General features: G+C 41.0%; 2 protein-coding genes across 3 annotated transcripts in view; both read right to left on the bottom strand.

Moving 5' to 3' along the window:
* The window catches only part of LOC139645804 (cilia- and flagella-associated protein 337-like), a 41,749-nt gene extending 38,547 nt beyond the window's left edge, over positions 1-3,202 (bottom strand). Inside the window, exons 1-4 of the mRNA XM_071521647.1 lie at positions 3,122-3,202; positions 2,597-2,905; positions 943-1,116; positions 226-309 (exon numbers count right to left, since the gene is read on the bottom strand). Of these exons, the coding sequence (XP_071377748.1) occupies positions 226-309; positions 943-1,116; positions 2,597-2,905; positions 3,122-3,202 (648 nt within the window). The remainder of the gene's footprint in view (positions 1-225; positions 310-942; positions 1,117-2,596; positions 2,906-3,121) is intronic.
* A 3,729-nt stretch (positions 3,203-6,931) lies between these two features.
* Positions 6,932-15,786, bottom strand: LOC139645803 (programmed cell death protein 10-like). Of its 2 annotated transcripts, XM_071521645.1 has the most exons (8): positions 15,413-15,786; positions 13,010-13,195; positions 11,418-11,471; positions 11,022-11,139; positions 10,032-10,158; positions 8,984-9,062; positions 8,755-8,837; positions 6,932-8,339 (listed from the first exon to the last, which is right to left on the bottom strand). In XM_071521645.1, exons 2-8 carry the CDS (start codon positions 13,097-13,099, stop codon positions 8,258-8,260), a joined length of 633 nt encoding a protein of 210 aa, XP_071377746.1. In that variant the 5' UTR covers positions 13,100-13,195; positions 15,413-15,786; the 3' UTR covers positions 6,932-8,257. The 2 variants fall into 2 exon arrangements, with proteins under 2 accessions (XP_071377746.1, XP_071377747.1); XM_071521646.1 differs by lacking the exon at positions 11,418-11,471.
* Between the last annotated feature and the right edge of the window lie 1,752 nt (positions 15,787-17,538).

Here is a 17,538-nt window from a genome sequence, read left to right as displayed (position 1 = left end):
TCATTAAAACCATTTTGGCCATAGGGGGAAAAAAAACCTCTTAAAACACTTTCAACATCCTTCACCTTCATCTATCACCGCTGGTATTTTACGACATGTGCTGGTTGTTACCTTTTACTATAAGCTATATTTTAATTATGCAGCGCTCCTGACAGGCACAGCCACATCTTTGACCGTATATTAGCTGTGTTACTGTAGGTCTACCATAGTGTATGTGGGTCTTACCTGGAGTTTGTACTTGCAGCTGAACTCCTGTTTAGACAGAATATCATAAAAACACACCTCCTTACTTGTGAATGACACCGCTATCTGAAAAGCAGAGACAGAGAGAGAGGGAGAAAGAGAGAGAGAGAGAAATAGAGAAGAGAATGAATGAATTTGAGAAGGGAGAAAACAGAGGGAGGCTTATAGATTGAGACAGAGCGGGAAAAAAAGCATTGTTATAGCGATCGAATAATAGTATAATAATACCCTCAATAATCATCCAGTTAGTGATTGATAATTGACAGATAGTTGGAAAATACTTGATGTGTGTTATACAACAGAATTATATTTGTCACCCAGAAATGACGATGATGACTTTCAGATGATTAAAGCCTGCTAATTAAATTGATTGATCAATAATTGATGGGCTGATTACTGAAAATGCATGAGTGTTTACTTTCTGAACATTATGCATCAGCATCATGTCTGCGACGCCATTAACCAAAACCACTGATCAATAATTTACTGACTGACTGATGTGTTTGTTTGCCTTGTGTGTGTCATGCAGTAGGATGTCTGTCCCGAAAATTAAGACTTCTTATCAATTATAGATTTTTTGATTAATTCATATAAAAAGACCCAGAATGTGTCTCCATAACCAGGACACCGATCCATAATTCCACAATCAACCAAATGACTCATTAATTGATAGTTACGTGACTCTCTAAAAGTGTTCACCTTGTGTATGTTGTGCAGCAGCACCATGTCTGTTACCCACAGGTCTTTGGGTCTGACCGAGTTGTTTTGCAGTCGATGTGTGTGGAGCAGCGACAGGTCTTCTGCGGCCCGCAGCCCCACAGTTCCTCCCTTACTCACCGTCAGGTAGTGACCTGAACTCTGCAGGTACAACACCTGGCAGACCAGAGGACAAGACAAGCATGGGCGACTTTGGATGTGAAAAATCCTAGGAAAGCTTGTCATGATCGTCAAGCTGTTTCTTCTACCTTTCTTGCCATTTGTCCTCCCTTTAGATTTCTGTTCTCTACAATTTTTCACCTATCTCCTCTCATCCACCCCTTACACCTCCATCTATTTAAATTTTATTTAAGCCCACTGTAAACCAGATATTCTGGGTTGTGTCTTTCAAAATCCTTTGTGGAGATGAGACAACAAAATGACATGATAACTTTGATTGAATGTTTGTTTCTTTTTTGTTTCCATTATGCACTTTGTGACAAACCTGTTTTGTAAAAAGAACTTGAAGTGTGATGCTGATCAGTTCTGCCTATTCCTTGGTCATTATACTGCCATGCAGAGCGATCATTGGGCCTGTAATGACTGCCATTAAATGACTGCCTGTACAATTACAGATCCACCACCATGCTTAACAGTTGGCAACAGACATTGTGGGTTGACAGCATCCTTTGGCTTTCTCCAAATGTAAGCCGGTCCGGATGTAGGAAAAAGGGTGAAAGACGACTCCTCAGACTATATTGCTTTATTTCATTGCTCAAGGGCATAGACTGATACAAGCAGTTTTTTAATGGCAGCCCTGCCATTAGTACCAGTTTTGTTGAACTCACAACTTTGGCATTCAATTTAATATGACTTGCCTTTGTAATTGTGATTTAGATTGCTTCAAAGTTAAAGTATTTTTTCATGTGGTGTCTCCATTATTTTGTCTACCCTGTGTAGGTCATGCCACACTGTACTGACAGTGGTCACAGAGTTACAGACTTGTTAGAGTTACTTGGCTTTCACCCACTGGCTTCAGTCCAAAGTAACATTACAGTATGATAATGGCAAACAAACAACTCTCTCTTAGTACAAAAACTGCACACTACAGTATACATAAGGACATTCCCACCAATGACCAAACTCGCACAGTGTGTGTGTGCTTGTCTGTCTCACTGTCTGTCAAAGCCTGATCTAAACGACGGGGTTCGGAACCTTTTAGCCATTTGAAAATCGACTGACATGACATTCTGACATTTCGACATCCGTAGGATTGAAAGATGAAAACGGTGAGCCATCACTTTATCCACAGTAGTAGGCACTTTATACTGGCCCCTTCATTTACATATTAATTGATAGATATATAACTGAGGGACTCCAGAGCCATCTATCTAAAAAGAGGTGCACCATTTAGATCAGCAAGGCCCTAATACTTCCCAGTGTCTCCTAACAGAATATTTAATAGCACACTCCTGTAGGCAGAGTTTTGGATACTAAGGATTAATGACAAAATGTTGTATTAGGAGGAGAAAAAAAGTATGTTAATCAATGTCTAAACCTTTTTCAGATACCATTCTGTCAAGGAGAATACTTTCCTAACTCTACTGTACACCATCCTCTGACCTCTTCACACTCCTAGAGGTCAGTGACACATTACCTGCTGCACAGGGTCACGATGTGGACAGGTCAAAGTGCGTGGCGGCTTCCAGCGAGGCGCGCTGCTGGCTCTGGCCTGCTCCACTTTCTCAGAAAGCTCCAATAGCAGGAAGGAGCACAGCCCGTCCCAGTCGACGCGTGCCTCCTCCTTCTCAGTCGCACTGTCCAACAGGAGGCCGCGGTGCTCTTGAGTGACAACCACGCTGTCGAACAGGAGGCCGTACTCTTCCTTGGAGCCGCGCCCTACTGAGGACCAGGCAAGTTCCACGAATTCAGCTCTGGAGAAGGAGCAGGGTTTGCCCGAAGTGTCCTGTATCAAATCAAGGGACAACATGTTGCACAATGTTCTTAAGCATTTCTCATGAGACCTTGAGGTGCGGTGCTATGGGACTATTTGTAAACAGAAAGACAGTATAAAATATGATGTTCTTCCTTTAGTGTTTCTCGTGTGACCTAGAGGTTTGGTTAATATGAAACTATCAATAAACAGATTAAAACAGAGAGAGAGAGAGACAGAAAGACTCACGAAGAAAAGACTCTGTAGCTTCTTATAGTCTTCAACGTTCATCCTGCTCTCAAGCTGTCCCACCTCCATCCTCGTTCCCATGGTTACAGCTCAGACCTGTCAATCAATCACCAGTGTTCCAGACAAGGTCAGAAAGGCAAAGTGTGTGTGCGTGAGTCCGTGTTGAAGATTCACCATCAAATAATACATTCCCCACATCTCTAGGTGCTACATGACAAAGCAAGATGTTCTCAGGTCTCTTAATCCCTTAATAACGTTCCATATCCGTTTCACAGTGGGTTGTCATGGCACCGTAATCATACAGCGGGGTTACAAGATTCTTTTGTTGGTTCTTTTCACTCTCTCCAAACATGGCCGTATTGAATAGTGTGCAAATGTCTTTCATTTTCAATAGAAATTTCCTCAAGCTCAGTAATTTTCAAAGGCGGAGCTGGGGCCCAAAGGTGGGTGAAGAGTAAAACGGGTCGCCAAATTATGTCTTAGAAATGGTTATAGCCTGGGGTCTGTTGCCAAATTATTTCAAGTCCTTGTAATGTAAGGCAATGGATAAAGTATTACAGGTTGGCAATAAGGTTTGTTAAATTAGCCAACACAGTAACCAAAAGCACCACAGACTCTTTGGAAATGTGCTTTTTTCATTGATGTTGTCAACTAAAGTACCGGTGAAGACAATGGAGGAGACTTGGAAGTTTTCTATGAGAGGAAAAGGAGCTAGATTCCTATTGACATTCTAGGATATGCTAACAAGGGATGTAGTGGAGGGGAAACCCACACCCACATTGATAGTATACAGTACATTACAGTAAATAGCCTTAAACTGAGGCAACATTTATGAAGGTATTGTCTTTTGAGAAATGCTGTCCTGAAACCATTATTGATTTCTGTTTATATTTGTGGTTGATTTACTTGTGATTGCTGACTTGAGGTCATGGTTTACCCACCTTTTTATTTGCCACTGCATCGCTGACTAAGTATAGGAGAACATAGAAGTATGGGATGTAAAGTATGCAACAGTAGTAAAGGAAAATTCTGAAACCTATGTTAAGGTATAGAGCCTATTTTTTACCCTTTTATATCACACAATACATTCCATAATGTTTTGATTGTGAAGGTGAAAACACTAAACCAACTGTACAGAGTTCTTTGAAAGATATGGTTTTGCCTAATAAAGTTACATTACATAGGCATAATGCCAGGTTAGGTGTTCAAGTGCTAGGTCTTTTGAGCAGTTGTGTTGACATACACAATGCTGTTTGAACAAGGCTAAAATATATCTAGAGTATTCCCTTTGTATGCTAATCACTGGTATGTACATGTGCATAAATGCAAGTTATTTGCATTTAATGTGTGAAAAACAAGTATTTCTGCTCTTATTCAAACCCCCTGCTGAGACTGAACTGTGTAATACCAGACAAGATAAAGAAATGAACAGAAAAATAACACATACAGTGCAGTCATATCAGTTGCCAGACCAGGCCCACTTGTCATACTGTACCTTTTTCAGAGGGTTGCTTCTCTCTTTCTATGGTTCACTCTAAATGGCCCCCTTCAGGTCCTCATTTACCACTCTTGAAAGTGGCAGTGCGGGGTTCCTATCAGAAGTTCAGTTGTACAGTTGTTTTGTCATGCATCTTCAAACTACCACCAACACATTTGCGTCTATCTTAAGGAATAAATTACCAGCAAACATTTTTTCAATTTAAATACAAATGATTCCAAAAAGTAAAATCAAAGTGGAGTGCTGTGCTGTCCTGTAGATCAGTGGTTCTCAACGTGGGGTCCAGGGATCACCAGGGGTCCTTGAGGGGGTCCCCAGCAAATTGATGACTTGTTTAACTTAACTATTTCATTTACAAGAAGTTAACACAATTAAAGAATGTAGAATGTAGAAGAATGACTGTTTTGATCATAGTTTCTCTGTTATCTCTCTACCTACAATGCAGATAGTCATGGGATTCTGGACAAAATCATATCAAACAATAGCAATATTCTCAGATTTGGGTCTGAGAGACAAACATCTCATCAAATGAGGGTCTGTGGCCTTAATGTGTACTAAATTAGGGGTCCTTGATATGAAAAAGGTTGAGAATCACTGCTGTAGATGCATACAGAGAGGTGGGGCTAAGTGAGATAAAAGATCTAGCCCTGTACACACTCATCCTCTCTAAATTTCCATCCATAATAAATATTTTTGGATTGCTTTTGAAAGAAATCTCATTTTAAACTTTTGATAGCAAGTCATAAAGTTAGCCATGTCAAGAATCGTCTGTTTCCACTCTCAACAGACTGAGAAACAATTATAAATAACTTTGTATGACGAAAGGCTCTAGGCCGGGTAACATCAAAAAGTAGAACAGTAAGGCTGAGCGCATCATTTCTCAGTTTATGACAATTGAAACATACCAAGAGATCCTGTTTCATCTTCTTTGCCTACGATGAGCGTCCACAGCAGATTATCCCAGAGTCCCTGTGGCTTGAGGTGGTGAGGTTGGTTAAGTAGTAAAACTCACTGTTTTTTCAAATTATGGCAAATCAAACAAATCTTCAGTCTCTGTTTGGTCTTCCTGCCCTTGGACGGGTCTGCCGGAGCAGAACTCAGCAGATTGTAAGAGCAGAGCAGAGTCGCAGTTTTGTCTCTACAGGTTGAGTACAAGCCAGCAGAGAAGCAATCTTCGCCAACAGTTCTGGCTGCAATACACACACTCCCACAGAGAGTTAACTAACTGCCCCCAGAAGCCCACAGTGGCAGAGGCCACACACACAGACACAGACGCAGGCACGCACACACACACACACACACAATTCTTTTCTTTTATTATCCCTCACTCTCAAAGACTCAGGCCAAGTTTCCCGGCAACCAAGTAGTCAAAAAGCGTTGTGTTTGTGCGTCCAGGCCCTATCGCCTGTGTGTACCAGTGTGTGTGTGTGTGTGTGTGTATGTTGCCTCTATTCACAGATTAGGCACTGGAGAGAAGCTTATCTTAGAGTAGGGTACAATTACCCCCTACACACAGATATACACCGTACGTACGTACGTACAAACACACACACCATAGCCACACAATACAGAAGAACATTAGCATTCTACTGCCAGTCATAAAAGTGTACATACTTTACAGCCACTGAAAAATACTGATGTGGACCCGGATACAAATAAAAGAAACACACAGCCGGAGTTTTATAACACTATTCAAATCCCTTTGTGAGGACATCCTCACAGTGGATGCACCCTGTGGGTCACTCCCTGCTCCACACACACACACACACACACACACAGCTAATGAGGAAAAAATACAGTTAAACTCTCTGAGGGATTTCTCAAACTGAAACGCATACATTGCCTGTATGAATGCAATACATTCAACACAAAGATTCTCTCTCTCTCGCTCTCTCTCACCCTCCAGTGACCAAGACCGATTCTTGCGTATGACTTAATGGCCTGGAATAACTTGAATTAGCTGATTACAGCGGTCGTCAACGGCGACAGGATCAGAAAATGAGGTCTCAGCAATTTCAATAATAAAGCTTTAAAAATTAACGCTTTCACAATTGGATTACAGCAGCGCGGGTAGGAGCCAGTACAGAACCCAAAATAGCCCTCCACAAATCCACCATGGAGAATCCACCATTATATAGGGAGAAGAATGAACTTGCTGGAATGGGAAAAATTGGTAGGGATCTAAGTACCGGGAGGAAAGAGGTGCAGTCGAAGAAACAGAATGTAAGGGCAACTGACTGAAAATGAACCACTTTCGTACAACAATGCAAGACAAATCTGAAGCGAGACCCAGTTTTGAAAATCTTTCCCAAATGTTGAAAACTCATTTATTTGGAACACTTCACTTTGCGACTCAAAGCTTTTGTTCGACACACACATCATCATGTCTCGTTGCTCCGAGTCAGAGTGTGAGAGAAAGCTCAGGTCACAGTAGATTATTTAGATTTGGTTGAAGGAATGTGTCCATGCCCGTTTTATGGGGTCAGAATCAGAATAAGAATCAGAGAGATAGAGAATGTAAGAAAAAAAGAAAAAACAGAAAAAGAGAAACTACACATTTGCAGTCAAATACATTTGTGTAAACTTGACATAGGCTACATCATAACTGGTTTGGCTTCTAACTCCTTATGATCTGGATGGAAATTCTAATAACTTGTTAACCATGTACTTAAACATTCAAATACCTGTATTTGTGCCTAGAAGGCACGCACTTTGTACATTTTGTATTTTTCTTCGCCTGTTGTTATATTAAGCAATGTCTCCCTTTAAATAGTGGATTATCTCCACTGCTAGCAAATGTAAAATATTAAGAATTCATATTTCTGTAACTAACAAACATCAACAAAGACAAAGCATTGTTGGTGAGTCACTGTACACCGCAAGCACCCGGATGAGTCGTGTGTGTCTATAATGCACTGAGTGAAGGAGTGTAGGAGAGAAGAAGAGAAAAGGAAAAAAACAGGAGGGGAAAGGAAAACAGACTGAACACAATTTCCACTATAAATTTCCTTACTTTTTCCAGACATTACTTTCTTGACTGGATTTGAATATATCAGTTTGAAGTTCAATACAATGTATGCTGATAGTGGCAGGTAATATTAGTGTCAACTAGACTATACCATTCTAAAAGTGAATATTATACTTTACAACAAGAAATAACAATGAAATAACAGTGAATCTACAACTACACAAAATGTGATCATGTGCTTTGGGACTGAACACCAATTTTTCCCTTTACTTTTTCTGATTTTTGCTATTCCCACTTTTAAGGACGTGGAAATTATCAGTTTTTTTCATACTTTTCCAAATCTGCGTATTACTGAACAAAGTACTGAATAGGGGGGGAAATGTAGAAAGGAATCAAGAAGCATCAACTTAGAAAACGGATAAAAGAACAACATAAGAGTTAAAAGTCCCTGGCAATTACTGTCAAACTGATTCACTTTGAACCTCAAACTACCTGATCTCCCCTCAAAGCTATAAAATTATAAATTATACAGCCCATAATAATAAAATGTCTTTACAAATTATAAAGCCTCATATCACCTATTCTCTGATAAAAAAAAAAATAATAATAAGTGTGTGTGTGTGTGTGTGTGTGTGTGTGTGTGTGTGTGTGTGTGTGTCTTCTTAGGCTTCTACACCACGGTCCTGAAGGCCTGCAGGATCATGTTAGTTTGGTGGGTGAGCCGGTTGGCGCTGACAAACACGTTTATCGCCCTGGAAACAAGCGTGACAGAGACACAAGGACACACACGTCAATCATATGGCAAAGAAACCATGGCAACAATATTAGGATTGATCCAGAACACACTTTGATCTGGCTGGAATGGAGAGCGTCAGGCTTCTGAGAATACAAGCGAGCGTGAATCCACGGGAAATGGGTCAAGGGAATTATTCAGCAATGGTGGATTTGATAGAAGCCGGCCTGTGATCAAACGACAGCCATTTATGTGGTGGTGACAGTGTGTGTGTGTGTGTGTGTGTGTGCGTGTGTATAACTATTTATATGTTAGTGACTGCGTGTGCATGTGATCGACTGAGAAAAAGAAAGAGTGTGAGCGTGAGAGAAAGAGAGCATGAGAGAGAGAGAGAGAGACTCCTAAAAAGAGAGAATTAAGAAACGGTGTCTTACTTTCCATCTTTGAAGTAGGTTTTGAGAGTGTTGCTGAAGCTCTTGGAGTATTTCACAAACTCTTTCTTCTGCTGTTCCAGAGCCTAACCAATAAATACAGACAGCTTTTCAGCTTCAGTTATTTCACAGGCACTGTGTGTATGTGTGTGTGTGTGTGTGTGTGTGTGTGCCTGTGTGTGTATACGGTGGGATGGGGGTTGAGTGTGACTGTGTTTGCCTCTGCACTTACCCGTCTATTCTGATGCTGGTATTTCCTGAAGACAGTGTTAACTGTGTCTAACAACTCCTTTATGGCACTGGCAATGTCTCTGTGGATGACACGCACACACACACACACACACACACACACACACACACACACACACACACACACAAATAACTAATGTGAAACAACTACATCTGAAAATCTGTCAGTTTTCATCAGGCAGCGATAGCCTGAAACTACAATTCTTTGATCCCGCTTATGTCTCCCTTTCTTCCTCTTTTTATTCACAAACATCCTTTCACCTTCAACTTTTTTTCCCCTCGTCTGCACTTGAAATGTGCCGTTTCATAACTTTAATTTTTTAGCATTCCCTTTGAATTGATTTCATTTCTAAGCCTTCCACTGGGTAAGTAACTTAAGCAGTGACTCACTAAGAGCATTGAATTTGATCAAAATAATGGCACACTGGGCCAAGAAAACAGAGAGAGCGTGTGTGTGTGTGTGTGTGTGTGTGTGTGTTGACATGCAAGGATCTTACAGTTTTGCCATCAAATTCCATGACTATCCCAAGACATATAAAGCAATTTAGAGCAATTATAGAGCAAACTAATATCAGCATCTATGTTTGTGGTGCATATTTAAATGAACTACTGATTTGGTCTTGTGTTGGCTATGTAAACTTGTGACTTGGGACATCTGACATTACAGGGTTAGGGTTGACCAGCTGAAAAAAAATGAACCAATTTCCATGACGTGCCAAACCATCTACATGTGTGCCATTATCCATTACTTTAACACAATTTTCAAATCCTATGAGAGTTCCAGGTTTTCTGTGACCATAGGAATTTTGCTCATTTCTATTACACACACACTTGTGAGTATATCCCATTGATCTAGCTACGTCTAATTCTACCCCTAACCTTAAAATAAGCTTTTATCACCCATTGGGATGGCTGGAAAAAATGTCCTCATGAGACATTTTCTGGCAATGTACTTAAGAGAGTTAGACTGGGCCTCACAAGTAGAATTAAACCTGGTGCACACACAAAACATAAACACTGAGTTGTCTTACTTGATGGACTGTAGGAAGCGTACTCTGTCGTTGATCTCATCAGGTATTGTGCTGAGGATGTTTTTCAGAGCTCTGGCCCTCTCATTCAGCTCCTGGAACTCCACCTCCCGCCTGTTGATCAGGAACTCTGGACACGCCCACAGGAAGAAACAAACAACAAAAACAATCAACGCTACAGAGGATACTGAAATAAAGCAATTCATAATAATGTCATATGTGAAAACACAGCACAGAGCACAGATGTCAAAAAACAACATGAGCAAGTGTACATGCGTGCGTACACACACACACACACACACACACACACACACACACACACGTCAAAGTGATTAGTTTGACAAGAGAAGGCAGGATTAAGGTAGAACTTGGGCTGTGCCTGGAACTATGCAGGAGGTACATTTAAAATTCATCCAAAGTGTGTGTATGTGTGTGTGTGTGAATTCATTACTACCATCAATCACTGTACACGGCACAGGGAATTCAATTACAGAGGGGAAACGAAGGAACATTTGAGAACAGGAGAGGAGGGCTGATTAGTGGAGAAACAGCTCCACCCAGTGGACAGCTGCGCTAATGCAGTATGGTAATAAAACAGACTAGGGCATCACACAAAACCGAGCCAGGCCGGGCTGGCAAGTGTTTCCTGCCCTGCTGAAGTGTCCTTGAGCAACACAGTGAATCCCCACCAGCTCCAGGAGCTCTCATCTATAGCTTAGTTTGTACTCTGTACCTCCCCTGCAGAGGGCAGCAAGCGAAAAGATTAATTTCTCCTTCAGAAGTCAATATAATATCATATAAGAACATGTAAAGTGCTTTCACAGGACATTAATATTAGCCAATTTCATAAGCTGTTCTTATTATTTACCTATGTTGTAGAAATTTGATTTGGGAAAAAGATTTTCCTCATCCTTACTGAGAACAATGAACACACATCTCCCTCATCTGTCTCCACAACTTTACAAAACAAACACCAAGCACTCAACTCCTTACCTTCCACATCATCTGCAGCCATGCGAAGTAAAGACTCTGTGTAGTTGATTTCTAAGTTCTTCTTCTCCAGGATTTTTATAACAATGTCCTGGGTCAGCCCCGGGTTCTCCTTCTCTGCCTTGAGACACACACACACACACACACACACACTAACTGAGTGCACGTAAACCATGCTGCGCTGATAGTAATCACCGCCGGCCTTGGTGTGCTGTGGCAATAAAATCTATCTAATCTACAAATCAATACAGAGTTGCTACAGTGAACTCCAAAATGATTTAGACAGAAAGGCTTTGGGCTCAGCTTGCCTCAGTAGAGTAAAAATGGTTGCGAGAAGGATAGCAGTGCACTCCACGAAATGTAAACAAACTAACAAAAGAAAACTATTCAATTTTTTACCTTTATAAAGGCTGCTCTCAAGGTCTGTGCTGCTGACAAGTTGACTTTCTCCAACTGCAAGTTATATAACAGACACACACACACCATTAACACAAACTGCGACACACAGACACACACACACACAGCTTAGCTCTTTCATGGCCCTTCTTCTACCCTGAATTTTCATTACGCAGAAAGTACATACAAGCCAGGCAACTTGCAATATCATAAGATGACACTGCATTATTGTATTGTGAAAAAGTGTGTTCAGTCCATCTGCATTCTCCATCTAAACCTCAGGGGAATAGAAGTCTATTCTGGTATTGGGGAGCTCATCACTAGCACATCCTCGTAGTCCTGCCAATCTACACACCACATACTCGCAAATGTATTGCTTTGACTGACAATGTCATTCTATACCCCGTTTCTCATCTTGCTTCACTGAAAGTGTCACAGATAAGAACATTACAAAACAGAGAATAAAAAAAAGTAAAATATGGTTATCAACAGTCAGACGTGGGATGAACTGACACAAGGAGTTTGGCTTCAGTATGTAGACCAACTACAGAGTTTTAAATGGTTTTTGAAGTTGTAAAAGGTTTGTTTCAAATTGTACTGTGTGTCAGCATTAGAACACAATGGCCATGTACTCTGCATTACAATGAACTTACAATGAATTACGATGAGTCCTACCAGCTGGTTCTACACTTCAAGTATCTGTGTAAGAAAAATGTTTTCTGTACAAATTTGTTTGTATTCTTTTTTGATAAATGAGGCCCATTGTTTTGTTTTGATTTGTTTTGGGTTTGTTTTCCTCAAGTATGTGATGTACTGTATGGGCCATTTGTTTTCTTTGTCCTGTCATTTTTGATGTAATGTTTGTTGACTCTGCATTGTTTAACCTTCTGTATATTTGATAGTTTTAAATTGTTGGACTTGTACCATTTTTTTGGGTGCTGTTTTTTGTTTAGCCTGAGACTATAAATTAAAATTAGCCTTTTCTGTTAAGTCTGGTACATGTACAGGAATGATCATTTGCATTGTCCCAGTAAGATAAACATACAAAATGAATAAAGATGAACTCCATCAAACTGCATGCGTAAGCAGAACAAAGAAGAACGAACCCAGAATCTACATAACTCTCTCATTAGGAACGTGAAAAAAATAGCATGCAAGAACACAGTCACATATTACACACAAACACAACCTCCACACATTAACAGTCACATATACAAATGCACAGTGTAACCATATGTTAAAACCAGCTCTCTGGTCAATTCACTTTGTTAATTAACTAACGAATTGTGTATATGGGTCTCACTCATCCTTGCCATCTCTTCCTCCTCTTTTCCTCAACCTCTCCCTTCCAGATATCACCCCACTCTCTCCCTGTTTAATTAGGCTGGCATTATTTCTGTTCTGCTAGGGTGTAACCCAAAAGACACTCCACCCTCTCAAAATCCCATTCACTGTCAACCTGCACTAGCATTGTCACTAACAACACAATACGCCTTCCCTCTGCTCAACTTGCGTAGCTCCCGCCCATATTTCCTTCTTATACAACATAGCTATGATTTATCCTTTTTTCCCCCCAGTAATTCTGTATTCTTTACCTGGTTAAACACAGGATACATCACAGTATAGAGAGCCATGGAGACCATTGAGGTGGTATCGGCTTCATTCTTCATGTCTTCCATGGTCATCCTTGACCGATCAATGGCTGTGTGTGTGTGTGTGTGTGTGTGTTTCACCACATTCAATCACTCACAGAGAGTGACAGAATGGGAGCAGACAAGGACCTGGAAAGGAGGGGAGAGGAGAACAAGAAGGGGATGGTGATGGACAGACAGGACAGAAAAAGGAAAAGAGAAGATAAAAATCACACAATAGGTTAATAATACAATCCAGAATTTACCCCCCTAAATTTTGGGTATATTCATGCTGTAAATTCTTCTTCATACTGTTCTTGTAGCGAGAAAGAAGGGAGGCAATTTGACTGGTCCAAGGTGCAGATGAACTTTTATGGCAATTCCCATAAACCACGCCTTCCATTCCTTCCCATCAAAAAAATAAATAAATTGGAATTGGCTGCCATGCTAACTTTTGTGGTAACCAAGAGCTAGTTCCTAGCAATCTTTCCTTCTATGTCCGTTTTCTAATTGATATGCATGTATAGCCTACTACTTTGTAGAAAACCTTTCAGACAGCACACATGCATTGGTAATCGCAGAAAGCCATAATACTCAAGATTACATTCTTTACTGTGCTTTTGGGTACGATGGTGACAAAACAGGCATACTCACAGCCAAGTAAGGAATGCAATCTCCTGTATTCTTTAAAATAAATTGGTGTGTTAAAGAAAGCACATTGGCATACATATTCTATGGATTTTTACCTTACTCTTATCATAAGGAAGACAGTGACTCCTGGAGGATATAAGAGGAAAAAATGACGATACCTCTTCAGCAGTCTCATTGGCCTATGCTCTCTCTCTTTCACTCACATGCACAACACACTCACACACGCTCACCTGTGACTGACACCTCCTTCTCCGTCTTACACCTTTACAGTATCTAATAAGCCCTCATTCCTCATTCAACTTACCACACAACAGATAACTTATAGCACAGAGATTTCTGCGTGCTATTGGAGGGCAGGGACACTGACTTGCATACCAACTCTGTGTGTGTGTATGTGACCTTAGTCTCATTGAGATTCCAATGAGTCACCGCCAGCCTACCTGACAATATGACGGAGTTCCTTTCCAACACCCAGTATTAGCAGGGTGTTTAGTTGACTAGAAACTTGGCTGAACACTGTTCCAGTAGCAGTTTACAGTGTGTTGTTAAATCCAGTGCAATATAGATTAGGGCATCACTATATCTTTATCTTCATAGTTAGGAAGAGAGATTAATTATCCTTGCTTGTGTTGTATTAAAATCTCATGTGTACGTCGCTTTGGATAAAAGCATCTGCCAAATGGGAAACTGTAATTGTAATTATATAATCAAGTGTGGCAAGTTGCTTGGGCAGGTCACCTAGTAGTCAAAGGGTTGATGGTTCAATCTCTAGTGCCTACGACACATATTCAAAATTAGTCACCATTTTCTTAACTGGCAGTGCTCATAAACAGCATTGCATCTCTCTATCTAATCTACAAATCAGTAGAGTTTAAAATGCAACCTTCACCCTTCAATGAAACCCAGGTCAAATTCTGGCTAGTGAGAATGATTTTGCACCAGCTCACCACTTAATAAATGGGCCATGGGCTAGAGGACTTAACAAATTGTTATACCTGTCATGTTGTCCCTGGATTATCATTATTGGTGCTGTGTCTGCCTTATTTCCACAGGACTAATATTTCTTGAATTATTTATGCAAACCATCACACATCCTCCTGTGCCAAGTACACAAGTTTAACAGTCTGACTAGTTACAACCACAGACTGTAAAAAGGCCACACAGCCAAATAGTTTTGCATGTCTGTCTGGCTCATTTCCATCTAGCTACTTTACAAATTGAGCTCAAAGCCACCAAGACACTTAAAGCTCCCTGACAGTGACCTACCTAAGATGAAGGCATACATAGGCATAAATGACACTGAAAAGATTTAAGCACCCTGATTTTGATGTGGTGGTAACTTTGAGATCTATTAATTCAAGAAATTTGGTGTGCATTGGCCAGTGTAGCAATCACTAAGGGATACAAGACGGGACAACTATGTATCAAGTAACGTTAATACAATCCCTACTTGAAACTGTTGGCGTACATATAACAGCGTACTGTCAGGTAGTCCATGAATTTCCATGTTCATTATCATTTATCCTAATCATTTAGCCTACAGGTCGAAAAGCACACCATCTACAATGCTTTGTGGTACAGCTAACCCGACAGGTGACGTTAATATACTAGTGCAAGGTCCACTATCCAACACAAGCCAATAACTTAATCTGACTGACTGAAATTCATGTTGGTGATGGAGAGGGCTCATAATGACTGTTACTGCGCGAGACTTACCTGCGATCTGCCGCTGGTAAATCCAGGGCGATATACTACAGAAGAGAGGCGATGTGTCGGTGAAGCAGAGATGGATGAAGTAAAAAAAACAAACAAACAATAGCTCTGTAACGATGGCTTCACCAGCTAGGTTAGCAGGTTTGAGCAGGTGATCAACTAAACTCCGTCCTTAGCTAACTATATTGCTAGCTAACGTTATGTATTTGGTGGCAAAACAGTATAATTATGCTAGCGTGGTAACGCCAGCTAACCGTCGTCAGCAAAAGAAAATTAGAGCGGTTGTTTCTATGGTCGTTAGCTGTGGACGGCTATTAGATTTCCAGCTATTCTTGTTGTGGTTTGTATCTCATTCAGGAAGTTTTCTGCATGACAAAACTGTAGCCAAAGGCAAACACAGAGCCGGAGTGGGCGGGGTTTTAAAGCTGTCAGCTGGTATCGCACGAGAGTTCGGTTGTAGTTTTTTCGGGCAACTCTCCTCAATGCTTTATCATTATAAAGACCGTTACAATGGACTTCAAATCCCAAACACGTACACGTTTATCTGTCTTCTTTTAACCTCCGTGACACAGAGACGAGCGTGCTGAAGTTTTGCACTTTTCGCAGGAACACCATGTGGAAAAACATGCACTCGGGTAAGTAGATAGAGTGAAAAAACGACGAATACTGTGCTATTAAAACGAGCATAGCAGACAAAGACTCGAGGGTATCAAGATAGTTAACATCCTATTCCAAATTTTGTCCGCTAGACCGGAACAGCGGCCAGACGTCAAACGTCGAGAAACGTCAAATTGGAAATAATGAATGGTCAGCAAACCGGATAGCTAGCTATTACATGCAGACGCTAATGAATACAAAACTTACAAGAATATTGATTTCTTATATCATGTATTACCATACTACGTATACGCCACACATTAAACAAAACTAAACAATTCAAGCCATATCTAGGTCTCACAACGCTATCAGTTGCTTGCTAAAACCTTAAACAAAGGTGTTTGTCAATCCTGGTCCTCGGAAGTGGGAGTCCTGCTGGTTTTCCACTCTACCTGCTAATTAGCCTACATTCACCCGGCGGTGTAATCATGGGCTGGATGAGACCTGGGACAGTAGGTGAATGTCATCAACTTCGAGGTAAAATAGAAACTCAGCAGGACTCCCACTTCTGGGAATTGAGAAACACAGCTCTGTTGACTCCCACACAAACCCTGAAACGGTCTACGTCTTCTCCGTGTGTTTATTGGCAGGTCGCTAACCAACTTCAAGGGACATGCATACCGCCTGTCCGCCCTAACGGCACTTAGGCGAAGACGGAAGCAGAACGGAATAAAACCTCTCGCTTCGCTTGGATACTCTCTGGTTAGACGTCCATTGGACCAATCGGCGTGGAGAAGGCGGGGTCTGCGGCGAGTGAACAGCCAGCGAGCTGCTGCGGTGGAGAAGAGCAGCAGAGAGAGAGACCGCACACAGCCCTCCTTACCTGCCACCGTGCAATCGGTAAGACCCGTTTTATGCAATACTGATACAGACACACGTATTAATCTGTCTGGGTAACCTGTTAGGAAGATAAACATCAACTGTTCAGCTTTTCCAATAACTCCCGTGATTAAAAATAATTAATTTCTAATTTTATTATAGATTTTTTTATTATTATTATTAAGGTGTAGGAATATGATTTTTACTTTCAAAATGTGATTTTCAAAAACTGGGTTTTATGAAATTGTATAAAGGGTTTTTGATGCTATAGTCAACATGTTTAGGATTTTAATAAGGGGGCGGGGGCACACACACAGTATTGGCTGGAGCTATATATTTCTTTAAGCCTATTGATTATAGCCATTACCCGTGTGTCCACCACCCAAGGCCATTTCATTTCATCGGTGGTCTATGATCGCATTGCTTCTTGTTGTGTTTTTTTCAGTGAAAACAACCCCGAGGCATTGCAGTAGGTTTCTTGTCCTTGAAATAAAGGCAAAGGCGCAATGTGTGTGAATTAACGAGGCAGATTGTAGTAGTAGTCCTACCCTATCCCCACCCCACACACACCACTTGTTATTCCTTCATGCAGGTGTGTGTGTGTGTGTGTGTGTGTGTGTGTGTGTGTGTGTGTGTGTGTGGTCATGGTGGAG

The sequence above is a fragment of the Centroberyx affinis genome, unplaced genomic scaffold (genome assembly GCF_046629955.1).
Source record: "Centroberyx affinis isolate AG114_WGS23_722 - 3 ecotype Tasmania unplaced genomic scaffold, CSIRO-AGI_Caff_v1 ptg000906l_1, whole genome shotgun sequence".
Lineage (NCBI taxonomy): Eukaryota > Metazoa > Chordata > Actinopteri > Beryciformes > Berycidae > Centroberyx > Centroberyx affinis.
The sequence above is the reverse complement of the archived record's forward strand: the minus strand, read 5'-3'. Positions and strand labels throughout refer to the sequence as shown.

Coding starts and splice junctions, on each gene's coding strand:
- LOC139645803 (XM_071521645.1), bottom strand. CDS start 13,099: ATGACCATGGAAGACATGAAGAATGAAGCCGATACCACCTCAATGGTC. Junction 11,140..11,417: donor TGAGAGCAGCCTTTATAAAG/GTAAAAAATTGA, acceptor GTGTGTCTCAAG/GCAGAGAAGGAGAACCCGGG. Junction 8,340..8,754: donor ACCTACTTCAAAGATGGAAA/GTAAGACACCGT, acceptor GCTTGTTTCCAG/GGCGATAAACGTGTTTGTCA.